At 47.3% G+C, this 25,147-nt stretch overlaps 9 protein-coding genes across 9 annotated transcripts; 3 read left to right on the top strand and 6 right to left on the bottom strand.

The window, feature by feature from the left end:
• Nucleotides 1–589: 589 nt before the first annotated feature.
• LCP9604111_9223 (uncharacterized protein) lies at nucleotides 590–2,148 on the top strand (the record flags this gene model as incomplete). Its single annotated transcript, XM_039077454.1, has 3 exons — nucleotides 590–1,558; nucleotides 1,629–1,719; nucleotides 1,772–2,148. The coding sequence occupies 3 exons, from the start codon at nucleotides 590–592 to the stop codon at nucleotides 2,146–2,148; spliced, it is 1,437 nt and encodes a 478-aa protein (XP_038924825.1).
• An 832-nt stretch (nucleotides 2,149–2,980) lies between these two features.
• LCP9604111_9224 (uncharacterized protein) lies at nucleotides 2,981–4,668 on the top strand (the record flags this gene model as incomplete). Its single annotated transcript, XM_039077455.1, has 2 exons — nucleotides 2,981–3,152; nucleotides 3,224–4,668. 2 exons carry the CDS (start codon nucleotides 2,981–2,983, stop codon nucleotides 4,666–4,668), a joined length of 1,617 nt encoding a protein of 538 aa, XP_038924826.1.
• An 807-nt stretch (nucleotides 4,669–5,475) lies between these two features.
• On the bottom strand, nucleotides 5,476–6,765 carry LCP9604111_9225 (endo alpha-1,4 polygalactosaminidase; the record flags this gene model as incomplete). The annotated part of the gene is made up of 1 exon (XM_039077456.1): nucleotides 5,476–6,765. One exon carries the CDS (start codon nucleotides 6,763–6,765, stop codon nucleotides 5,476–5,478), a length of 1,290 nt encoding a protein of 429 aa, XP_038924827.1.
• Nucleotides 6,766–7,836: 1,071 nt separating this feature from the next.
• LCP9604111_9226 (LLM class flavin-dependent oxidoreductase) lies at nucleotides 7,837–9,405 on the bottom strand (the record flags this gene model as incomplete). The annotated part of the gene is made up of 4 exons (XM_039077457.1): nucleotides 7,837–8,722; nucleotides 8,774–8,844; nucleotides 8,892–9,065; nucleotides 9,121–9,405. 4 exons carry the CDS (start codon nucleotides 9,403–9,405, stop codon nucleotides 7,837–7,839), a joined length of 1,416 nt encoding a protein of 471 aa, XP_038924828.1.
• A 576-nt stretch (nucleotides 9,406–9,981) lies between these two features.
• On the top strand, nucleotides 9,982–11,622 carry LCP9604111_9227 (uncharacterized protein; the record flags this gene model as incomplete). The annotated part of the gene is made up of 7 exons (XM_039077458.1): nucleotides 9,982–10,138; nucleotides 10,191–10,265; nucleotides 10,347–10,404; nucleotides 10,459–10,614; nucleotides 10,671–10,808; nucleotides 10,857–10,904; nucleotides 10,968–11,622. 7 exons carry the CDS (start codon nucleotides 9,982–9,984, stop codon nucleotides 11,620–11,622), a joined length of 1,287 nt encoding a protein of 428 aa, XP_038924829.1.
• Nucleotides 11,623–11,882: 260 nt separating this feature from the next.
• On the bottom strand, nucleotides 11,883–12,500 carry LCP9604111_9228 (uncharacterized protein; the record flags this gene model as incomplete). Its single annotated transcript, XM_039077459.1, has 1 exon — nucleotides 11,883–12,500. One exon carries the CDS (start codon nucleotides 12,498–12,500, stop codon nucleotides 11,883–11,885), a length of 618 nt encoding a protein of 205 aa, XP_038924830.1.
• An 800-nt stretch (nucleotides 12,501–13,300) lies between these two features.
• On the bottom strand, nucleotides 13,301–14,877 carry LCP9604111_9229 (uncharacterized protein; the record flags this gene model as incomplete). Its single annotated transcript, XM_039077460.1, has 3 exons — nucleotides 13,301–13,708; nucleotides 13,762–13,870; nucleotides 14,825–14,877. The coding sequence occupies 3 exons, from the start codon at nucleotides 14,875–14,877 to the stop codon at nucleotides 13,301–13,303; spliced, it is 570 nt and encodes a 189-aa protein (XP_038924831.1).
• A 543-nt stretch (nucleotides 14,878–15,420) lies between these two features.
• Nucleotides 15,421–16,632, bottom strand: LCP9604111_9230 (glycoside hydrolase family 75 protein; the record flags this gene model as incomplete). The annotated part of the gene is made up of 7 exons (XM_039077462.1): nucleotides 15,421–15,522; nucleotides 15,577–15,615; nucleotides 15,666–15,796; nucleotides 15,850–15,998; nucleotides 16,058–16,194; nucleotides 16,248–16,313; nucleotides 16,366–16,632. The coding sequence occupies 7 exons, from the start codon at nucleotides 16,630–16,632 to the stop codon at nucleotides 15,421–15,423; spliced, it is 891 nt and encodes a 296-aa protein (XP_038924832.1).
• A 1,856-nt stretch (nucleotides 16,633–18,488) lies between these two features.
• On the bottom strand, nucleotides 18,489–22,666 carry LCP9604111_9231 (uncharacterized protein; the record flags this gene model as incomplete). Its single annotated transcript, XM_039077463.1, has 6 exons — nucleotides 18,489–18,529; nucleotides 18,581–20,138; nucleotides 20,187–20,237; nucleotides 20,285–21,005; nucleotides 21,064–22,362; nucleotides 22,440–22,666. The coding sequence occupies 6 exons, from the start codon at nucleotides 22,664–22,666 to the stop codon at nucleotides 18,489–18,491; spliced, it is 3,897 nt and encodes a 1,298-aa protein (XP_038924833.1).
• Nucleotides 22,667–25,147: the final 2,481 nt, after the last annotated feature.

Raw genomic sequence — 25,147 nt, forward strand, 5'->3', positions numbered from 1 at the left:
CAGTGATTGGACAATCGCAGAGTAGGTCTTCAACGCCTGAGCATTTTTGTCGCCTCCGGTCAGCACAGTGGTCTAGTTAACCTGTCTGATTTGTCAGTAAGAGTGCTTTTGTACATACTCTGCAAAACCTTAAGCGAGCCTTAGATTTTCATAGTTACACATTGAAACCGACTGCTTCAATAAAAATCAAATAGTACAGAGCAAGTTATTAAGGCCATACCATAGGGTACCTCAAGGTAGTCTCTTATTTTGAGGTCCATTTATATATGATGGGCGTCAAGCTTATGGGGGTTATGAGAATATCCATACCCCACAATTATAGCATTTAGACTATGCATGCCGCAATCCGAATGAATAATGAGTAATGGAGGTTCAATCAAACGAATATTCACATTGGGAGGGGAAATGTCGTGATCCAAACTATCATGGCACCTTGCCCTAATAACCCGCGTCGCCGAGAACGGAGGGGTCCAAGTAACACATAAGCATAAAGGTGCTTCAAGGAAAATAAGTTGCGTTTTGACTGCAGAATGAGATGAAATTATTCTAAGCAATCATCCTATATCAAGCGGATCTTGAAATTGACAATATGGCTTCGGAGAAGCGCGACGAGCTGGAAGTCATTACTTCCAGCATACCTTCAACTCCGCCCAATGAGATCAATCGCGAAGACAATGAATATAACGCCAAACTCGAGAAGAGAGTGATGCGAAAAATAGATTTCTGGCTCGTTGGGTTTTACTCGCTTGTATATATCTTCCGTGTCATTGATTCCAACAACTACTCCAACGCCGCAATCATCAACCTAGAAGCCGGCACTGGAATCAAGAAAGAGCTCAATTTCAGCGCCGCACAATGGTCCTGGACACAGTCCATCTTCTCCTACAGCTACCTCTTTTTCGAGCCCACCAACACCATTCTTCTCAAACGCGCCACGCCTTCGAGATGGATGTTCGTGTTGATTTTGGGCTGGGGTATCTGCGCCTGCGCTGCTGGTGCTGCAAAGGACTTTCCGGGGATGATGTGTGTACGATTTGCAATTGGACTGGCTGAAGCCGGTTTCTATCCTTCTGTGCTCTACCACATGGCATTCTGGTACAAGCCATCTGAGCTGCGCTGGAGGATAGCCCTTTTCTACTCTCTCGGTCAAATATCTGGCGCATTGAGTGGGCTGCTAGCATATGCCATCAGCTTTATGGATGGGGCCGGTGGTCTTTCAGGCTGGCGATGGCTGTTTGTCATCGAAGGCCTTCCGGCAATCGTGCTATCTGTGGTAGCTTTATTCGGTCTTCCGGACTACCCCGAGACCGCCCGAATGTTGACCGAAGAAGAGAGAACGTTCCTCAAGGGCCGTCTATCCTCTACAGCACCCTCAGGAAATGATAAAAGCTGGAACTGGGGGGACTTCAAAACACTTCTCTCAAGTCCGACCCTGTACACATTCACAATCTACTGGATTGGACATGGCATTGGCGGATTTGGAGTGAATTACGCTCTACCTACTGTTATCTATGAGCTTGGCTTTACCACAACCGCTCTATCACAGCTGATGAATATTGTGAGTTGGAATCAATCTAGGGAAACACACCAATACGCAAGGCATCGCTAACCGGACTCATACTCAATAGCCTCCATATGTCGCATGCTTTTTCTTCTTGAATATTCTCGGGTATTTACTACACAAAGGATGGATCAGACCCTGGACCACCGCTGTTGCGAGTAAGTATTAATTCCCGCATTACACATGGAGTTCCTACTGACAACAAATCAGTCGAAAGCACGACAATCATCTGCTATATCATCCTGATTACAGTCAAGAACTCAGTCGTCAAATACCTCGCTTTGATTGTAGCTACCGCTTGTGCGGGATCTGCATACCCTGTCATCTGGCCAGAACGTATTCGTGCGCTTGAGGGTACAGTGGCCGTGGGTATGGGTATTGGGCTGACGAATGCCATGGCCCAGTTCAGTGGCATCGCTGGGCCTCATATATACAGTACGGTGTTTGGACCGACGTATCGAGTGTCATATGTTATCTGTCTTTGCTTCCTGTGTGCGGCTATCTCGGGCATTCTGGCTTCGTGGTGGCTTGTCTGGCGGAAGGATCGAAAGAACGAATTAGCCGCTGAGATTGAAGAAGATGCATGATGGTTGGGGAGACAATCCTTGTTCTGGGTATGGCACTTGAGATTTATATGAAGAGGATCTATATACGTCAGTTTATGTCTTTTACTCAACCAACGCATATAGAGCCAGTATCTTGATAAAAAAGCTTAGTCTGTTTTCTTGCCTTTTCCTATTTTTCTTTCCAAATCAGCTCATTAATTTCAGGTACTGATTCTGTAAAGTTTGGGGCAAAGCATAAACTCGGCCCATATTGTATTTTGATTGAAAACTGCAACACTCTAGGAAATCGTATCAACTGGGAAATAGTTTTATATCTTAGTAATATCAAACTATAGCTCTGGGTACCAGCAAAATAGAACTTGGCAAAACATTGTGCGAGTGAAGGTTGTGGACATATAAAAGCCTTGAATATAGAGTGTTAAACTATTACAAACCCACTAAAAAGGCACCAAAAAGGCACCGAAGCTATATCGTCTAAGATCAATGCTTGGTCGTACTCAAAATGAGTCTTGCCGTTCACTTAATCCCGCCTGACAACTCAATATCGATATGACCGACCACCCGAAAGGCGGTCGTCATGTACCTATCTATTTCGATGGAGCAGAGGTTTGGCTACTTATGAAACAAACAACTTCAGACTTTTTCACCCGTGACCGGTCAATTGCAACTACGTGACTTGTTGTCTCTTAAAGGCTGCCCCCATCAGCTCTTCCTGTGAACCGTCTTCCCTCTACCAAACTTCTCAACAATCTCTCCGTCTTACACATGTCACGCGATTGATCGCTCATCCCAAGGAAAATTACATTTTAAAGACCTCTTAACCTCACTTGCTTAACCCTTCACTCAGACAACCATGCCACACGCTGGTCCCATGGACTTCCAGGCCCTCATCCTATGTGGCCCTGGAGGTTCACTCAATACATTCACCTCCAGACCTGAGGAGTATCCAAAGTGCCTCATTCAAGTCGCAAACAGACCTATGTTATTCTATGCCATCGATTTTTGCAGGCGATCAGGTGTCACTGGTAAGCCCGAATGCTCTCTTTATTCTAGACCCATCTCAATCTCTTAATCAAATTGGCTAATTATATCCCAGATATCACGTTGATCACCCCTCCACTGTCTGTCCCTCCCCTTCGGGCTGCTTTGGACCAGAACCCATATCTTACATCGTTCTACTCGCCCTCGGTCTCGCTCATCGCACCGAAGGACCTCGAGATGACAATGGGAACTGCCGAGCTCCTTCGTCTCCCAGAAGTCCAGAGATGTATCACCACGAATTTTCTTCTCCTTCCTTGTGACCTCATCTGTGAAATCCCCGGTGAGTCAATCCTCGAGGCGTGGATTTCCAGTCCGTATGCCCTCAACGATGGTAGTGATTCAAGAGGGACTCAACATGCATCCCCTCCAACCAATTCCTACTTCGATCGCCAGCGGGAAGCTCGCCCCGGTGGTCTGGCTGTGTACTATCAAACAGACCACCGAGAGGAGAGTATTCAGGCAGAAGGAACAGATTTCATAGCTATTGCACCACTCCAGCAGAATGAAGAACCTGTTGTCCACGGCCCCGATGGACCGTTAATCCCACGGTTCAGTCTATCCAAACTTCTCATGTCAATGCCAATGGATACAATCAAGGAGAAAATGAAAGAAGACCAAGGCCTTCTCCTTCGCCATTCCCTTGTCCAAAATTGTCCGCGCATCAGAATACTCACCACCTTCCGCGATGCCCATGTCTACGTCTTCCCCTATTGGGTCAAAGACCTAGTCCACCACCAAAGCAAACTGAAATCCGTTAGGGAGGATCTGGTCGGCGCCTGGGCCAAGTCAACATGGCAGAAAGGTCTCGGCGCCAAACTAGGGTTGACCAAGAACTTCAACGAAGACACCACTTTCACCCAGGAGACAGAATTTACGCCCGAAAGCAGCTATACTGGCGCATTCGTTGACAAAGTAATCGACATCAAGGATATGAGCACTACCAGGACCCGTTCTAGCTGCGAACTCCAGCCAGAGCAATTACACCAGTCCATCGAACTGCCGCAAATTCTAGCCTACGTCCACCGAGGATCAACTCCGTTCATTCGACGGGTCGATAACATAGGCGTCTTGCTTTCAACATCCCTTTTCCTCGCAAAACTGCCTTCTATCGAGGAAGTTGGTCGCAAGGCGGCGTCGCCTCTAGCACACGCCCATAAAGTTGCCTACCCCGAAGGCGTGGCTTCGCCCAGCAACGTTACAAAGAAGGATTGTCTGCTCGGTGAGAATGTAATTGTTGCATCGGGTGCTGTTATTAAAGAGAGCGTGATCGGTGCGAACTGCCAGATTGCTAGTGCTGCCCGCATCATTCGGTGCGTTTTGATGGAGGGCGTCGTTGTTGAGGCTAGGGCTCAATTAACCAGGTGTGTGATTGGTCGCCGAGCTCAGATTGGTCGTGGATCTGTGCTGAAGGGGTGCGAGGTTCAGGATGCTAATGTGATTCCGGAGGAAACCAATGCTAGGGACGAGAAGTTTATGGTTTCTGAGAATTTGTTTGTGTAAGGAGGGATCATGTACTGGAGAATGGTTACTATCCATCCCATTGTTCACAAGACGCTGCAGAATCTCAGTGCAGAATCTCTGACAGTTATTGACAATAAGATCAAAGGGACGATTTCAACTGAGGCATGAAGCAACCTGGAGACTGCTGGGTTTACGTTTGGTAGCGGCTCGTAGTCCTAAGCTTTTGTCAGTATAGTGGAGTTTGAGAATGAGACGTAGGTACATCGACATTGATAGCATCCAGGTATTCCGGTATTCCTGGCGCCCAGCATCGCACTCGCACTCGCAGCGCAGAACAGACCTTAGTACATCTAACAGTTCCCTTCTCCACTCGGCGTGATGGCCCAGTTCTCCCGAGGAAGCTGCTCTGGTTCCTGAGAGCTCTCGTCATGTAGTGTCATGTTGAGCGGCGATGCGTGGAAAGCAGTCCAGAGTATCAGGCAATATTGAGGGTTTACTTAGTTGAGTAACCTAGTGTTAAAGTGCGATGTCCTCTGAGGAAGATAATTGACTGATATCTATGTATGCGACCCCTCATGGTAGATATAGCCTAGTCCACCGGACCGAGATTCCTCCTACAGAACAACGCCATCATCATCAATATACTGAGTACTGAGCCCTTCTACGCATCAAACCAGACCAATAATAAAGACAAGAGTTCTTTCTCAATTGTAGCACTTGTCTTGTATATATTCTAAGATGTCTCTTTGAAGTGTATACAATAGCGACAGTCATTTATTCACGACTATCTCCAGCTAACATATTGATTTCTTGCCATACGAAGCAATCCCCCGAGGAATCGATAGTCTAGCAATATTCAACCCAGGCATCGAGGTTCATGTTCTTGATAACAGTGGAGAACTTGCCGGCGTTGGCTGCGTTGCAAGCTGATGTTTTCAAAGTGGAGGAGAGAACGGCTCTAGCTCGGAGATTGTGGTTACCGTGTCCGTGACCGTGTCGGTGTTTTTTCTCCTTAGTATTATCGGTGCTAGCCTCTTCGTCGTCGTCTTCGTCATCTTCATCATCATCGTTGGTGTCATCAGCGGCCGTGCTGGTTGCAGCGGCAGCGGCGGCTGAGGTAGAAGCAGGGATGACAGAAAGACTAGTGGCGGTTGCAGAAGCAGCGGTAGCTGAGGTAGAAGCAGGGATGACAGAGACACTAGTGGCTGTTGCAGCGGCGGCGGTAGCTGAGGTAGAAGAAGGGATGACAGCAACAGTGGCAGTTGCAGTGGCGGTAGCCTTGCCATCAGTGGAAGTCGTGGTGGCAGTGTCAGAAGTATCGTCAGAGCTATCCGACTCAATAGTCTCGTCGGAATATTCAATATGGAAAACAGGCTTATTGACATCCGTGAAGGCAGCATAGACGTCACACTCGTTGTACTCGGCACACTGCTCATTGACCGACCACTGCATCTTATCAATAACAGAGCCAATAATGTCACCGCCATTCTTCAACCCGATAGACATGCCACGGGAGTGCGCCTCCGAGGCCAGGAAAGTCAAAAAGTCAATCGAGTCAGCCTCTGTCAACCCGAGACCGTTCTCATTCCCATATGCATCAATATTGTCCGGGTCAACGCCATCGCAGCCCTTCTGTTGCGCCATGTCCAGCCGCGAGCTCATGATCGCACGAACACTGGTCGACTTGATATTGAGCCAGCGCTCGCCTGGCCAGTCATCGAGGTTGCTGCCGAAGTCCGCGCTGTCGAACTTGCTAATGTCTGAACGCCAGTCTTCATACGTGCCAGCAGAGAAGTAGCAGATGACCTTGTGGCCTTTGCCCTGGAGAGTGGTGATTGTCTCGGCGGTGTTGTCGAAGAGGTCGATGTCCCAGATGTCGGCATCGACGCTGGTGTCTTCGACGGCGTCGACAAGTTGAATTTGCCACTTGACTCCTGCCGCAGGCTGCCAGATGGTGGCATCGCTAGTGCTGGTGGTGTCACGCTTGAGGATCTTCTTCTGATTGTGTCCAGCTCCGAGCTCTGCTCGGAGGTCCATCCCGATGGCAAGGAAGAAGAGGCCCAGAACGCAGGATACCAGGAGCTTTCTCTTGGTCACTAGGACCTGCCAGCCGGAAGTTTGGGTAGAGTTCATCATTTTGGTAAAATCGGTTGAAGTTGAAAGGAGTGTAGTAAAAGAATGTGTGTGTAGAAATGAAGGGATAGACAACTTGAATCCAGCAAGTGTCAGGAAAAGGAACGACTGAAAGATGGTGAAGATAGAATGGGGAACATCATGAGTAGATGTCTAGTACTTATAGCTCCCTTGGAAATGGCGTTGAGAAGTATTTGGCGCATACCCTGCATCGGGGCTGTTTCAGATTTCCACATTGGAACCGGAGACATAAGGCTGGAGATCGCCTGAGCTGACCGAACCACTAGCGGGGGGACGTTAAACGAAGCCAAGCAAATTGGAGACCCCGTTCTGTCGCAGATCGGACCAATCAAAGCGATGCCTCAAAGCAAATGGGAGATTAAATTGAGGAGGATGAGTCCGGAGGAGTACGGGAAAGATGAAACGACCGCCAAGAAACGCCTCGATGTTGTCCGTCCAGTTGTGGAGATTCCCCCTGCGAGTGAACTGATGCCATCTGCTGATTTAGTTCAAGATGCAATGGTTTCGCTCCAATCGGGGGGTTCCGGTCTCGTATTAATTAATTTGACACAAGGTGAGATCTATAAAGCGCTAAGGTGAAGTCAATATGCCCTCAATTTCAATCTCAGGAAACGTGCATCGTGAAATGATATGTGCGAATCCACTTGGCAGTGAAATTGTCCAAAATACCCGATTCTAATGGCATTAGCGTCAAGCCTCAATAGAATCAGGCCAATTATATAGATCTTCACCTGGCCATATGGATTCCAGCCCCTTGGTGGGAGAGTCTTTCAGCTGGCGCGAGGGAAGAAATCTCTCCGGTTTGCCTTGGCACATTCCTGAGGGCTTAGCTGAGAGTCATTTCTTCTTTTTTAGGGTTAAATTGGCTGTTTTCTTTCTATGTTGATCTCCGACATTCTTTGTTTGAGTACGAAGTAGTGGAAATGAGTGTGAATTCATCAAATCCGGTATAAAATCCCTGATCCTCGACTACGTATATCCATGTATCTATCTGCTTTCGCGGGATCATTTCAAATTAGACCAATCTAAATTGCATTCCACCCTGTGACTAGACTAATGGCCATCATACACCTCATATCCGTACTTCTTCCCGACATGGTCATCACGCAAGCGCCTTTGCCCGGGCCCATATACCCTCTCTCGCATTGTACCACTCTCACCCAACGGCGCGTATACCCCCGTTCTCCTCAATTCCGGCACCAGGAGCTCAACAACATCCTCGAAAGTCCCGGGCGTCTGCACATACCCAATATTAAACCCATCCAAATCCGCCACACGGACCCATTCCTCCAAAAAGTCTGCGACGGTACTCGCAGAACCAACAGGAACGGGCCCAGCCCCACCAATCGAGATGTGTTTCCCGATATTCCTTGGCGTCCATTCAGGCACGTCGGGACTCTGGTAGGAGAGTGTATTGATCGTGGAATGAACACGGGCGTCAACATGCACATCTGACGGTGTAATAGGCGTGTCTAGATCAAACCGGCTAAGATCGATACCGCTTCCACCAGAGAAGAATGCAAGTCCTGCTTCTTCGCTGGCGTACTCTAGTGCTTCGCGGTACTTTGCCTGTGCCTCTTCGTCGGTTCGGCCTACAATCGGCGTGAGGATGGCGAATACTTTCACTGATTTAGGATCTCGGCCGAGCTTGGCGGCTTCTTCGCGGATGGCTTTAATTCGTGGAGCGAGGATGTGCGGTGAAGGGGCGGAGACAAAGATTCCTTCGGCGTGTTTCGCGCCGAAGGCGACGCCCGCTGGGGATGTGCCTGCCTGGAAGAGGAAAGGGGTGCGCTGCGGGGATGGATCCAAGATGTGAGGGCCGTCGAATTGAAAATGCTCGCCGTGGTGATGGATGTATTTGATTCGACTTGGGTCGGCATACACGCCTGTTTGAGCATTCTCTTGGAGAGCATCGTCGGCCCAGCTGCCCTCCCACAGTCTATTGCAGGTCAGTAATTCGTATGGCTATCCAGGGTTCACTGTTGCTTACTTGTACAATGCGGTCAGGTACTCGTCGGCAATTTCATACCGCTTATCGTGATCTACCAGTGGCAATCCCAGCTATAGATGTCAGTCTTGGGCAAAAATCCTCCAATGTGAATACTCACGGCCTTTGCAGCAGATTCCTTCCACGAGGTCACAATATTCCACCCGAATCGACCACCGGTCAAATGATCTAAAGTCGAGAACCTCTTTGCCACAACGTATGGAGCTTCATATGAAGTAGAGGTGGTGATCGCAAACCCTAGATTCTTGGTGACCGAGGCCATTGCAGAGATTGGCTGATACATCATGAGCAACCCAACTGGATCGAAAAAAATCAGACAGCTAGCTTACTATCGAAGGGTCTCCCATGGGATATTGAGCTCCATTTCGAATAGCGGGCTCTGCAGTCCCCTTGTACGTGTCATATAGACCATAGGTGTCGGCAAGGAACAACGCATTGAAATCGCCTTTCTCCAGTATCTGGGCGAGATTCGTCCAGTAGGAGAGGTCGCGTCGCTTGGTGGCTGACCGATCGGAAGGGTTCTTCCACTGTCCGAAGGAAAGATGGCCTACCGTGAACATGTCGAAGCCATTGAGGTATATCCGCCGCTTGGGTGGTGAGGTTTCAGCTGACATTTCAAAATTATCAAGCTCAAGACTTGATTTTATTTTAGATATATGCGGTTAGATCAAATGTCTCTGACAATTTTCAAAGTCCAGATATCGCTATATGTCGATATTATTTATCTCTCCAGCTGAGAGCAACCCCGCTCAACCCTCATCTGCTGTCATCTCTATAAGAAAGCACGAATACTCAACCCATCGTATCAGAACGCCTTCTCGCCAAGCGAGATAAGCATTGCTACCCCTCTAGAGCGGAAGAAGTCCGAATACGTTGTCTACAACGGGATCGCGTCATTTACTCTTGCCAAAACATCCGACAGGTTGAATTGAGTACAGATATTGAAATATGAGTCCGTTGAGTCTGCTTTGAAATACTCGTGGTGTTGTTTTAGTGATATATGGCGCAATCAACATATCGGTACCTGGCGACAATTATTCGTGTCAGGGGTATGATGCCATATGGCCTCATATCTCACAAAAGACGCGAGATTAGATCTATGCAAAAGATGATATTCGTTAAAATATACAAAGACCGGGGTTTCGTATTGATTCTCCAAGTTCGAAAAGATTTCACATCCTTTCGGAACAATGGCGCGCTTAGTCTCACGTATAGAGAGCGCCACAAGATGGTTCCCTGCCAGTATGCCATTGGTAGAACGTCAACTTGTTCGAAAGTTGGATTGGCTGGTTCTTCCATATGCCTGTTTGTCATTTTTTGTCAAGTATCTAGACGTTTCGGCATTGAGTATGTGTACCTCACATGCATGTTTCGAGAATCATTGACTGACATTCAATAGCTAATGCATATGTTTCTGGCATGAAACAGGATCTCGATCTGTCGGGGAATAGATTGAATTATATAAATGCTGCATGTAAGAACATTGCCCTTTTTCTATTGTCTCCAATGAATTAACGGCAGTTTGATTGTTGTGCTAACCCTGCTTGCTATCCAGATGAAGTTGGATATGTTGTGTTTCAAATCCCCAGCAACATGGTCTTGATCAAATACCCGTAAGCAACCTAAGTAAATAGCCATACAAAACTTCCAGCTGATATTTCCCATAGAGCGCAATACTACCTCCCAGCTGCGGAGATCTTTTGGGGTCTTTTCACTCTCGGAACGGCGTTTGTGCAAACTTACGAGCAGCTAGTGGTAATGCGATTTTTCGTCGGGTTGAGCGCTACTTCATGTTATGTGGGCTTGGTCCATGTAGTCAATTCGTTCGTGTTGAATCCCGACTATCGGAAATTCAAAGCATGCTGACTTGCGCGTACAGATGGTATAAGAAGGAAGAACTGGGACGTCGGAATGCACTTTTCTGGATTGCAAATCCCATCGGCCAGATGTTTGCAGGATATCTACAAGCTGCTGCATATACACATCTCAACAATCATCATGGTTTACAGGGTTGGAGGTCAGTTTCCCACCGCATGTCAAGCATTCCAATACTTACTATGATCAGATGGCTTTTCATTATCTGCACAATTATCACAATCCCTATTGCTTTGATGTAAGCAATTGGAATTATTGAAAAGTCCCTAAAAGTCTCTAATATCCAACTAACATATCACAGCGGATTCCTAATCTTTCCCGACATGCCAGAGCGCACAAAATCCCGCTTCCTAAGCGCAGAAGAAAAAGCCCTCGCCAACAAAAGACTACAGGAAGAAGGATTCAAGCCATCTACAGGTCTCAACAAAACAATCATCAAACGAATCTTCACATCGTGGCGATTCTACGCCTTCGTGCTCCTTCTAGTCATCTTCTGCAACATGACATACAGCGAAGCCACACCATTTATTCTCTGGCTCGACTCTCAGCCAAATAAATATCCCGTCGCTCTTGTGAACAACTTATCCACTGTCACGAATGGCGCGGCGGTAGCTGGCGCATTGATGATGAGCTTCTACTCTGACATTCGTGGATCTCGCTCTGAGCCTATAATCTTGTCTGGGATTCTATGCATTTTCGCGAACCTGGTACTTGCAATTTGGGATATCCCCGATGGTCTCAAGTTCTTCGCTTATATATCAGTGGGATGGTCTTACGGGACACTTCCAGTACTGATCGCCTGGACTGCGGAGGGACTTGCTGGGGATTTGGAGGTCAGAGCGATTACTTTTGCTTCCTACAATTGTCTTGGGGAGATTACTAGTCTGGTGGTGCCGTTGGTAGCTTGGCCTGTGTCAAAAGCACCTGGTTTCCGTGGGGGATTTATTTGGGTATGATTGTTTCTCAGCATTGTCACGTCTTATGAACTAACAGTCATCTTCTTTATAGGCCACGATAATCAGTGTTTTATATTTGTTTAATGTCACTTGGATTATGATCATGGAGAAAAGGAGTAATAGAAAGATAACGATGGCAGAGGAACAAGGAAGCGAGGAGGAAGACACTGTGATTACAGTTACACATGAACCGATTATGCGTGGAGAGGTCACTAAATTGTAGAAATGCGATAGTCTAATGGAATTGTGCCAACTGAGAATTACCCCACGTCGTCTTCAATATCATCCTCCGTGTCTTCTATGCTGTCTTCCTCTGAAATCATCGCGGACCATTTATCCGCCAGCTGCATGAAGAGCCTTTTTTCCAGTCCATCTTCTAGCTCCTGGAGTGATTCATTGAATGCCTGTAAGCCTGCTGCGAATCGAAGTGCGTCCCGCAGCGCCATGCAATCCTCTTTCGACAAGAGGAAGGCTAACACGACATCCCAATATTCGGATGGCTGCGGTAGCTCAGGCATGGTTTGTGCCCACAGAGCTACGGCATCTATATCCGAAATCGGTCCATTGGTTGATTGCAGTAGTATTCTAGCTGCAAAGTTCGAGTTGCACACCGCAGCTAGAGCTTCAAGTCGACTTGCTGCACGGTGGATGACTGGTAGTTTTGCTGGAGCGCCCAGCCTGTCCAGCATCCCCATAATCTGTAAGGTGCTGGAATCCTGGTTCAAGTAGATGATGATTGATTCGGGCAGAGCTATGTTCTCGATTGATATTTTTCCTATACCACAGGGCGTGGGAATGGTAGGAGTGCTCGAGGTTGTAGTCGTATCAGGGTGTGATTCGGGCAAATGATTGCCATCGTTGCTTGTACCGTCTTCCATCTGGGCGATCAAAAAATGATTAGACTAATAAGAAGATGGGGATAGGCAGGTGGTAAAGTTGACAAAGTGGAGGATGCTAGGTGAGGTGAGGTGAGAGAGAGGTGAGTAGGTGAAACTTGAAACTAGGATAACTCTCTATCTAGCAAAGAGAAAGAGATCATGGTCGCAGATCAAATGAATATTCATGGAGGGGAGACAAAGTGAAAGTACTCATGATGAAATTGCGTTGAATAAGTTTTGAGTATAAACTTGACGGCTCAAGACAACAGCCCAAATATGTTTGAACGAATAGGCAAAGAGTTAAAATCAAGAGGTTTGAATATAAATTCGTTTTGAGAGCGCTGATATGGTCTGGGATACAGAGCTCAATGAAGCTTTCTGGATTTTCGGCTCTGACGATGACCAGAGGTACTGAGTGCATATCGAAGATGATGCCCTTGATACTGTAGGCGACTGTTGGCAAGCTATTGAACCCAGAAAATCTGTCATAGGTTATAGCAATATTCAGAATCTCTAGAAGGAATAAGCTTATTGAGGTAAAGACTTGGCTTTTAAAAGAAGTTGAAGGATTTATAGTTTTGTTTTCCCAGAAGTAAACATTTTGCAACTTCATGAATCTCGCTGATAGGCAGGTACCCAAACATTCTGTATTCCGAGCTCAAAGGCATAGCCTTATTAGTGATATATATAAACTTTTACTCGAATCTTATCGTCACCTTAGCAGGTAACGACCGAGTATAAACACTTGGTAAATGAAACAATGCTCGCTATTCCCAAAAAAAACCAAAATGCATCATTCTTCAAGGCCAGAGAAGCACTTCCCTGCCTTGCGCCTTGAATCTCGAGACCATGAAGCCTGGACTGCAATTCGCCTCCCAGTCCTCATCGAACTCCGGAGCCGGGTGTGGGTTGGACTTTTGCTTCTTCGTAGAAATGATGGGGAGACCGCGAGGTACATGGTCCTCCGAGCCTGATGATTCAGAATCGCTGTCACCATACTGACTAGCTCCTGATGTGTTGCGAGGGCAAGGGCCTAAGAAGCGATTGCATGGGACACATTTGTAGTATGCCTGACTGCCAGCATCATTGGAGCTTGGGCTTGTGGATAAGCTCACGGCAGGGAGTCCGCATTGCTCGCATTTCAAGCTCTGTTCCTGGCGCTGTAGTTGGATAGCCATGGTGAAGGAGGATTGACTCTGGGTCATTGACTGAGGATTGTATCAGTAACTGTCAGACATAGGGAGATGCCTATATTACTCACATAAAATTGTAGTTGGGAGTAGGATAAAGGACCCAAGGTGGTAAGACAGATGGAGATTGCGTGTAATCGAATTGAATTGAATTGTTGGCTCAAGTCCGGGGAAACATCTCTCTTATATAGATTTTGCGGGGGAATGTCCACGGGTAGATCATTATAACGCCATTCGGACCAACTCCAACTACGCTGCAAGCGTGATATCAAAATTCTCGGCAATTACTTGGCGATCCTTGGGAAATCACGTAAAATTATGGGCTTCTAGACTCAGATTCGATCATAAAACGTAAGGCACAGCTGAATCAAGTTAGTAGTTCCCCGACGCAAACCGGGTTTTAGGTAATATCACGCAAACGCATCAAGTGACCCCTGGAAACATTTACGTTTCTATTCTTTAATAGGATGTTCTATTTTCGCGCCTTTGCAGAAATTGCAGACAATGAAGTCATTGCCACAGGAGCTTGAGGCATTATTGCCCAATTGGCTGCTCGGGCCGAACATTCCCCGCATTTTGACTTTCAGGTGACTTCATGTGACTTCAGGTGACTTCAGGTGACTTGCCAGGTGACCGCAACAACAAACAAGCACGCCTTCGTCAACTATCACATGATTGGAGGACTTCTCCTCAACATTTTACCCCTTACTCCATATTCGGCTATACATAGAACGGTCAGGGCACGATGGCCGAACTTGGCGACTTCATTGGAGGCTTGTGACACGGTTAACCCCCATCTATTCTTATCACGTCACTCATGACCTTATAACGGGGATCGATGGGCAATGAAATTTGCATAAACATCTCATCGTCTATGCTGATGTTAATGACTCATATTCAGTAGGCAATTGATGTTGGAGGTCTGGAACGACTTAGACTCTATGCCTATGCCCCTGACCTTGGTCAATTCCCAATCAAAGGCACTGCCAACACAGATTCATCCACCGACCTCGCGCCTTAACTCACACATGCTGAACCATGCGATTTCATTGTTGCCGCATTAGCAAACAGTCTCGCTCTAACATAAGGCCCTCAATGCATTTACTTCCGATCGAGATACTCAATCCAAGGCACTCGACAACATCAGTCCTGAACAGCAGGATCGCAGATTCCGTGGATGAGGACATAACGAAGACACCGTCCGGCGACAGCAGCACGTGGGGGTTGAAATACTCGTGAACTCTACCTGGGGCAAAGACTGGAATCCGCTAGAGTATTGGACAAGGGTGAAGATCTTGAGGTAAATGTTGGACTTCAAAAGACGAGAGCGTAGGTCAGATCAACCATGATCCAATGGTGGACCGATGAGTTCAATGTTGATTAGAAAGGTAATAGAGCGAGCCTATATAACGAGTAAGTGACATCGAATACAAATCATACAATTTAGTCTGTTCACACAGTTATATATTTTCAATAGGAGTAAACGTAAAATGTGTTCTCTTTTGCCCGAGTCAGTTCTCCAGTTCACTCAATACATTTCATACTGATCGCCTTCCTTGCTCCTGTCTATGATATACTGCGTTCACTAGTAATCGTCGAGTATACACTTAAAGCAGTATTTGAACGTTATTAAGCATACCCCATAGAGCGAAGATACCCCGATCGGCAAAATCGCGGTGGTCAAGAGTACGGTACATACAGCTACTCTGCCATTTATATTATCTTTCCCTTTAGATCAAATCCCCCATAGCTACCAGGTCGCAATCACTCATTCGTGCATTTCCCACTTTTCCAGACCACTTGACTGCCATGCTCGGTCTTGCAAGAGGCACCTATAAAATTACTTAGTGACCATGAAGTAAGAATATGAGCTGAAGGTTACTTACCAGCACAATTTTCTTCTCACTCAGAAGCCTCCAGTAGGGCTGGAGCCAGCGGTCGTCGTTGCAATAGAAGAAGAGGACCCTCCATTTACCAGCCCGAGGTTCTGCGCAAGAGAGGTCACAAGCCTGTCGCCCATAGAGCGTAGTATGCTGAAGTTGGTGACATAGCTTGTATTGAGAGCACTGCTAGGGAGTACCGAGTTGTTGCCAGTGAAGATGATATCTTGTTGGATTAGTAGCCGCCAAAGTAAAAGAAATATATATTTTCAGACTTACAGGTCACATCAGCATCACCATGGCCGTTGTTTCCGTTCAAGTTATCATTGGGGAAGCAAGTCCGGGCCATCAACCACGAGGCCTCGCCGATAACTTGGGGGGTAGCGCCATTGGAGTCCCCGTAAACTCCGTAGAACATCTTGCCGTCACTAGCTTTTAGTTAGAACAGGAAGCCGCTGAAATATCCACCAAAGAAGGAAAGTCATACCAGATCACTGCACCGATGTTATTTCCGGGAAGCTGCTTTGCGTACTGGGTTCCGAACCTGTCGGGAATCACAAAGAACGGCACTTCATAGGCAGCCAAAGCACCAAAATTGGTTTGGTTCAGGCCGTCCGCGTCTTCCTGCACCATAGGGTTAGCAATAATATCCCAGACAGACAATAATAATCACCTACCTTGCACATATAGTCAATACCGTCGCAGTCGACATCCATATCCGCGATCCAGACATATGCCGCACCCTATTATCAATCAGTTTGATCCTGCAAGTAGCCGGCTAGTGAGAGTATCTACCTGATTGAAGTTCGCCCAGTCGCTATGGATGGTAACTTCCTGAGCTCCATTTTCTCTATTGATAGGATAGGTACCATCGGGTACAGCAGTACTAGCCGTTGCAGCAGCGCTCTGCAAAGCAGTAACGGGGATAGACGAGCCAGCAGCAAAATAGCTTCCTGGAGGGCCGCCGGTTGGCTTGTTAAAGTTGAAGCCATTCACGGATTGCGTGAGTCCTGTGCCAAACAAGGCAAAAAGGACAAAGGGAATCGAGCGGCTATAGATCATCTTGATAATATGTTTTCGGGTTTGGTGCGCTGTTTAATCAACCTTTGGTTCCTGAAAGATCATCAATTAGCGACTAGTAATCACTACCTCGCTCATATCACCCGCTATGCAGTTGATCTCTCAGTCCTGTAAAATGTAAAACATACTAACTCTGAAGAGCCAAATACAATGTTTTTCAGCCACAATAGCTATAATATCAGGCCACGATTTTTGGTATCATCGGGAAATTGGAACTGAAGGAAGATTTTCAGCTCTGAAGGTCATTGCATATCATGATATCGTCACATCGGCGATGCTGTGATGTAAACGACACTCATGCAAACTTAGCTAGAACTTTCTGAGTTGGAAATACAGGTCAAACATAATGAAAAATCTTGAATAGACAGCTCAAACCCACATATAGGAAATCTATACTACTAATGTCACCTAGGCAGCGGTTAAAGCTTGTATTGAGTTGGCGAGTTCAACGGGGAAGATCAATATTAACAGGTGGCCAAACATAGTACAGAGTAATCCGTAATCCTATGTTATTATACTGACTAAAATCAATTAGAAATCCAAGATGAATTGGCAGGGGGGTGGCAGGACTAGTCCATCCATAGGTCCCAGACGAGATATCTAATGTATGTTGCAGAAAACGGTGGAAGATGGGTAATTTAATCAGTCTTACAAGCCCCGGATTATATGTATAGTAGAATAATTATTCACACGTTGGTGCCTAGCAACTTTAAAATAATCATCAAAATCCGCCAACGAGATGTCTACGGGTTGATCCTCTAACTTGACGGGCCGGCCCAAACAGCAATGACTAAGCAAGCTCCACGTGACCGACGGGAAACGATCAACTCCGACCTCGAAATTGTTTCAGAGAGACAACTCGATCAAGCATACCGAGACGCCGCCCAAGATGGCCAAGAAAGGTACGTGGAATGAGAAGCCCGAGAGTTCAATCGCATGATCCACCCGCCATTCCATAAGCAATTGGGATGTGAATCGGGCGCTGGGAGCGAAATTCGAGAACCCGCCGGATTCCTTTGCGGCTGATGGCTAACGTCGTCTTTTTCCCGGCACAGCGAAGTCCCGTACCATTGCCGTCCGGCTGATTTCTATGGCCATGACGGGCTACTACCGCACGATGATCCGGCCCCGTGTCCATCGTCCTCTCAGCATGATGAAGTACGACCCTGTCGTTAAGAAGCAGGTGCTTTTCCTTGAGGCGACCAAGGGTGGAAAGAATAAATAAGCTATTCGATTCTGGATATGGGTTCCGCTCGGCTTTTCTTTTCAATCCGATTGTTCTGCGCCTTGAGAAACATCCGCTTCTCGACCGCGATGACGACTTCGATTTCGATCTCTTCTTTTCCTCCTCCAATCGAGCCTGCGTTTCTTTGCAATTCCTATCCCGATACGCCGTCGAACGGTTTTTCAGGCTTTGCGCGTATCTAGGGAAATGCGATAAGGGTGTCAGGGGAACGACCCCTATGTGTACATTATTTTACCGAAGACAAGCGGGAAATTGTGATTTCCCCGGTTTCTCGGATCTTCTGCGGTAAACCTCCTTTTGTTGGAGCATGTGTTTGGCGTTAAGAGCAATACAGCTTTGGGTACCTCAATAAAACTACAATAAATATCCAACAACATTCCACTTCATCGCTTTCCGAAGCATGCGCCTTGCCCGGGGCTCTTTTCGTCCATCCGTCCATGACAACAGCATATCTTTCTAACCCAGTATCTGGATATATATGGACTTGTCGCACACACCTTGCATTTGATAAAGTGAATATGGAGAATTTGCTCAACTTGGTTAGAGTAACAATAGAGAAATGGTATTTCTCTCCGGTCTCACGCTGAAGTGCTCAGCCGGCGTCTTGACTGAAGCGCTGACTGTAACGGTCTCCTTCTAATCGTTAGCTAGAGCTATCCTAGAGAGAGGCATTGGGTATCTTACCTCGAGTGCGGCGCTTACCTCGGCCTCGCATATTGCTAGCTTGGCCGGCTGTGTTTCCCCTGCTGCTACCTGAAGCCAAACCCTTCGGACTCAGTCGTCGCTCCGGGCCGTCGGTTGCGTTTCGTGCTCTCTTCGACGGCCTTGGGTTCGCGTTCGAAGAGTGCTCAGTCTTATCCGTCGAGCTCTGTTGAGATTTGCCTACCAAAGCTTTGTTGGCAGGCTGCATCTCTGTAGTTGTTTCAATTGAACCCGTCTCCTCCTGTGCCACAGACTGGCGAAGACGGCTGTAAGTCCGTTTCTGCGTTCTCTTTATTTCCTTACTTTCAGACTCTCTTCCAGAGCTGTTGTCGGTTGCATCTGACATTCGTCTAGCTTTGCCAACCTCTGTTTGGGTGATAAAACGCGCCCCCTCGAAGTTGACTACTTTACGCTTGGTGTTGGGCCGTTCGTTTTTGGCATGTTTATCCACATACGAACTGTCGATATTTTCAAGAGTCGACTGGGGTCTTTCGCTTCTGTTGTCATCGGCGCCGGGAGGTTGTGTCCCGAGAACAGGGTTTAGGTCATTGAGATCTCGACTTAGTCTCAGATGATCTCCTGGAACAGATCGGTATTCGGGAGCTTTCTTGGAGGCATCCTTCGGCACCAACGCTTCCGGGAGATCTGGAGTCGACATGAAGAGCATCTCGAGCTCAGCTGGGTCATTGAAAAGTGACATGCTATTTTCCCGTGAAAGTCTGTCATGCAGACTTGAAAACGGAACAATATGGCCATGACCGGCAGGGAATTTCGGTAGAGATTCAGCACAATCACCCTGTTTCAAAGCCTTCGAGGGGCTAAAACTTTTTGGTGCTAGAGGTCCATCTGGCTGCATGTCTTCACCAGTATTGAAAGGCCCCTTATTTGATTCATTGGCCGCGAAGCGATTGGCATGTTTCCCCTCTCTTGACTCGAGTGTAAGAAGATTGCTGTCCTCCATATTCCCGGTATCATGAGGCTTGTTGCAAGACGTATCGCCAGTGATGGACGGAACAAGCGAGGACTGGATGATGTCTTCTATTTTCTGCCATGTTTGCTCAAAAGGCTCGTCTGAATGTACCTCAATCACCTTCGCAAACCCTTCTCTTATGGTCGCTTGCCAACTTTCAGCCTCCTGGGCCCGGCGGAGGAGTGAAATTATTTCAGCATCAGCTTCTTCCCCGACCTTTTCCAAAGCCGATGACCGTGATGCGAGCATGGCGAGGCTTTCTTTTGTTGCTGCAAGCTCTTCGGATTTCTGGGCCGTCTCCTGCTGAAGGACCTCGGCCCTCTTTTCTACATCCTGTATTGCCTTCTTCTTCAGCGCTACAGACTCTGTTTTCAGCCCAAGGCTCGCTTCAAGCTCGGTGGTCTTTACTTTTGCTTGTTCAAGCTGTTCAAGGAGTCTCTTCTTTTCCGTCAGGAGACCGGCTTCGGAGCTTTTCAATAAGTTTGATTCAGCCTCAGTGGCTTTTGCTTCTGTGATATATTTTGAACAAGCAACATTCAGCTCCTCGATTCGTTTCTGTGATTCGTTGAGCTGCGCCTATCAGTTGAGCACATGACTATCATGATCCGCATCGCTTACCATGGAGGCCTTTTTTAGTCGCTCCTCCTCGGCTGTCTTTTCGGTTTCGGTCTGCATACTGTTAGTGAACCCGTCTCGTCAGGCACAGTTGGGCTTACCAAAGAGCTTTGAACATTTGCAAGCTGTGCCTGGAGGTTATTGAAGTCTCTTTCTAGCTTCGCCTTTTCTGTCTCAAGGCCTTGGACTTGTTCTTCAAATTTAGCTTTCATCTGACCCTGCAATTCGATGCTTGCGGCATCCAACTCTTCCCGAATTCTCTGTTCGAGTAATTGAAGCTCACTCCCCAAGGCCGTCTTCTCAATTTCCAGCCGAGCATTTTGATTCTTAGATGCTTGTTCACTAGCAACAGTCTCGGTCAAAGCATGCTGAAGATGTTCATTTTCAGATGATTTGTTGGCAAGTTGCTTTCGAAGAGACTCAACCTCAATCGAGATTTCTTGCAGTTGGAGTTGCAACTGGGTATTTTCAGCGAATTTGTTGGCGATCTCCATCTCCAGAACAGGGTTCCCTGCTGGAATTTGAGCCTCAGAAAGCTTCTGACCGAAGTTCTCTAACCCGCGCACAAGGTCTGTTTCTGTTAACCCCACGGCCTTGATAGAACCACCCAGACTGTCGAGCATAGGCTCAATGATCTGAAGCTTTTGTTGCAAACTCCCATAGCAACTCTCGCTATTAGCAAGCTGTTTGAAAATTGACGAATACGGACCGAGGTTGCCTTCAATGGCTTGAATGACTTCTTGGAGGGCTTGGAACACATTCTTGCTCATTTCCGTGCCTCGGTCGACGTCACTTGTAACCTGTCCAGCCAATGAGTTGAAACTAGAGTTATAGTGAGTTTAAAATGTGTTGTTCTTTGGTACACTTCTACGGAACTTACCGAGATGTAGTCTCTTGAACGCTGATGGTGAACTCCTGGACATTCAAAGTCTCGGCAGAGCACTGCTCTTTCAACCCCTGAACCGAAGCGAGACAGTGTTCAAGCACCGGACTCAGTTTTGACAGGATATTATCCTGGGATTTGAAGCAAGATGTGGTGAACAGGTCATAGGCAGAGTCAAGTTTTTCGGCCATCTTGCGCTGGTCATTTCTGACAAGGACCAAGTTTCGCAATTGGCTCTGAGACTCATTTTGGATGTAAGCTTCTAGAGTGGCGATTCGCTTCTTCTCGTTGGATAGCTGGGTCTTGACTAAATCGCCTCTTTTCTCTGAATGGTCCAACGCTTCCCTCAAGCTGGCAACCGTCCCCTCGGAAATTGAAAGTCTCTCGCATTGGTGTTGAATGGTCTCTGCGCTGTTCGAAACTCTTAACCTGATATCGTCCAGACTGTTTTGGATCTCGCTTTTCTCTCTATCAAGAGAGATAGTGGCTGATTTCAATTCTTTGGCTTGTTCCAGGACTGCGCCATATTCACGACCGAGTTCGTTGAGGACACCTTTGAATGTGCCAAGTTTCGCCTTCCACTTTTCTATTTGTGCGCGCTGAGATCTTGACTCGGATGATGTTTTGGCGAGCTGTCCTTGGCATTTATTGAGCCGGTCCTGCAGATTAAGGTTCTCTTCCTTCAAGGCCATGTTCTCATTTGTGACTTGCCGTTGGATAACTGCGACTGCCTGCTCGCTTTCCTCTCGCTGTCTCATTCTTGTGATGAGAAGCTCGAATAGATCATCCTCATTCAGCTGAACACCATTTTTGCTACCAATGAGCGGTGCCTGCTGCTTCGACGATGCGTCCTTCTCAGGGGCACGTCGTCGCTTTGACCCCTGAGACTTATTTTGTACAGGTTTGAGAGGCACATGAGAATATTGGATCTCAATGTCCTGCCTCTCTCTGTGGGGATGTGGCACCTGGGGCGACTTAGGTAAGGCAGAATTAGCTTCACTCGTCCTCTCAATGTCAACAACACGCTCTTGACTCGACTCGACGACCCTTCGTGCAGGGCTGATGGTTTCTTTAGGGGTATCGGTCTCGGTGGGCTCGTTCAGCTGGGAGACTATCACCGCCTGTTCTTGTCCGAAACCCAAGTTCCCTATATCCCCAGCTGTAGGCTGGTTACCGCTGTCTTTGTTAGACTCAGCTGATGTTGATAGTCGTCTTGGTTGAGAAAAGACAGGTTGTCTCGCAGGGACTGGCGGCTTGAAGGGTCCTTCTTTCCCGACGCTGTGAGGATTGAGAGGGCTGAACCCAATACCACATGTTAGTTCATCGTGGACAGTGGTGTTCATCCGTGATATCAGCCTGGCTCATCTACATACGTGTTTGGCCTGGTAAGTTGATGGTTGTGCCCTGCCTCCTCTACCATCGTTTCCTTTGAAGATAGGGCATTGTCAATTCCAGGAGGGGGAATGGTAGGTTGCTTGATCAGATTTCGCGAGTACGAGGGCTTGTGTGAGGCGGGCTTGCTGAAAGAGAAATCTAGAACGTCAATGCTAGAGCTCTCTGGGCGCTGCAGCAATGGCCGAGACTTTTCGAAGCTCTCCATGATGAATGATTGGGGATAATTGCATGAATGAAGAAATGACAAGGTCTAACGAGAAATGGCAGCGACATTGAGGAATCGAGGAAGCCAAACCTGGGAAGGAGCTATCCCGTGACCGATCTACCACCCCAACAACCTCAGATGTGTGCACTAGTTCTCCATAATATTACATTGGAAAGAAATTAGTTGAATCGGAATAAGTAATAGGACAAGTGAAAAGGATCGAGAAAAGTTTGGTAATGGCCGCCATGTTAGCCAGTCTCCTGATTTGGCTGAAGTTCAAATTGGATATAGTTGAAGACCCCATTCCTGTTCCTGCATCCTACGGAGTAGTGCACGGATATATATTTGGGTACACTTGTACTATAAACTGCAATTTGGGTATCATTTTGTATGAAGCCATTAATCAACTACCATATGTCACCGTCGTCAGGGTCAGGTGACCCCGGCCGCCTATGGCACTAGCTAGATAGAGAATACATCATTATCTTCCCCAGAGATACTCCGTTCACGCTTAGAGCGTATTAATTATGATTATAAGGTAATATAGAGGGATCTACAAACATAATTATCCGAAATATATCTTGTCTTGTGTCTGTGCTGAAAATGAAAGAGAATATGCCAACACAGAGGCCACGTAACTGAAGACCATAATTGTCATTAAATGATTTGATACATAATCTGTATCGATCACAAGCAGCCTTATCCCAGGTTTATGTTTCTTGAAAGTCAAATAGCAGGCTGAAACCGCCCCTTGATTATCTTTTGCATGTTTTTACCCGACGCCCAGTTGACAAGGTTCACCCATTCCACATTCCATTTTATAAGCTTACCGTGGGCGCCCTCTAAGGTTGCTAGCTGCTGGTCTTTCATTTGACTAGGGATCAAAAACCCTGCACTAGCTGACTGCGTCCACATGTCAAGTTTGGTGGAACCAATAGTACTCGAATTGAGGGAGTCAAAGTGGGAGACAAACGCATTCGTACGTGTTCAGCATATCAGCGCCATAGTGGAGCGAATGCAAAAAGACCCGCCTAGAATTGATCCAACTGCAGCCGACAAAAGTCCTTGCAGGTGAGGGATCAAATCGAACGTTGAATATTCCACAGGCATTCCAGAGCCCTTCTTTATGACAGTTCCCGAGACAACCATGCATTTCGGCCTAAAGCGGTCCATAACGTGGCAGCCACGAGAAATCGGGAAAAACAGGCTATTTTACACGTGTGGCGAACTGTGATCAGTCGATTGCAGCATGGTTTCTAGGCTATCTCCTGGTTGGTTCGATCGATCGAACTATACGATTACTTGGGGGAAGATTCTAAATTGTAATTCCAAAGAGAACGAGACAGAGAACCCGAGAGATAAGCCCAAATTAAGTGGCACAGAGTCTCATAAATCTCATGAAGAGAGAGGGTTTTAAGGCGTAGATCATGCTAAATGCCTAAATAGCGATCTACATCGTATTGTACAATATAGCCCCCCAATCGCATAGAACCAATTTTCCCCCTAAAGTCCCAAAGCTCCCTGTTTCAAGCTGCATTTGGTTCGCCAAGATCGTCGCCTAGGATTACAAGTGACAAGTCACTGGCGAATTGAAAAAGTCTGTGCATTCTGTGGATATCATACATTGCCTCCGCTCATCAATCTAAGCGGGCCGGTCGAACTGGGCCAGCGCTATAGTAGTAGTATATACTCTCCACCTAACCATATTCCGTAGAACTCGATGCGCCGAGCGAGTGCGTGATATCTATGGAATATTTGAGTCTCATTGTTCATAGCACAGGTAGATCCAACTTAAGAGACAGACCAACGACAATATCAATATCAATATCTTCCACAACACAACTAGTCTTAAAGAGTAGTAGCACGGTGTAGATCGCACGGCGTCCCAGACCAGAAGAAGCATACTCCGTCGGTACAGAACTAAAAGCCCTTTTCTTTCATTTATCCCCCTTTCCCCGATTTTCTTGCGCGTCACGCGTGATTGGCCCCCAGTTACTGCCGGCTTCTTCCAGACCGCTCACCCGCTTCATCCCCTTTCTTTCATCTCTGCTTCACTTCCCCGAGCAAGTGGACAGGAGATTCTTGGTATTGGTGTCAGTTGTCATATTTATCTCTTCGATTCTCTAACTTGGTTCCTCCAACTTTTTTTTTTCGTGGTTTATCGAACCCGAAATCGGTGTGCTTCGCGACTAAGCTCCCGGGCCCTCACGTTTCCTGATATACATCTCCTGCAGGCCTGCAATCGAAGAATCTTCTTTATTTCTCCTGAAGAGTTCTGGTGGCCTTCTAATTTCATCCAGTTTTGTCTAGATCTCGGGATTTTACATCTAGACCTGCATTGATAATCTTCGCCGACTCTTGGAATATTTGGGGGGGGGGGGGGGGGGGGGGGGGGGGGGGGGGGGGGGGGGGGGGGGGGGGGGGGGGGGGGGGGGGGGGGGGGGGGGGGGGGGGGGGGGGGGGGGGGGGGGGGGGGGGGGG

The sequence above is a fragment of the Penicillium roqueforti genome (genome assembly GCF_015533775.1).
Source record: "Penicillium roqueforti strain LCP96 04111 chromosome Unknown scaffold_43, whole genome shotgun sequence".
In the NCBI taxonomy this organism is placed as follows: domain Eukaryota; kingdom Fungi; phylum Ascomycota; class Eurotiomycetes; order Eurotiales; family Aspergillaceae; genus Penicillium; species Penicillium roqueforti.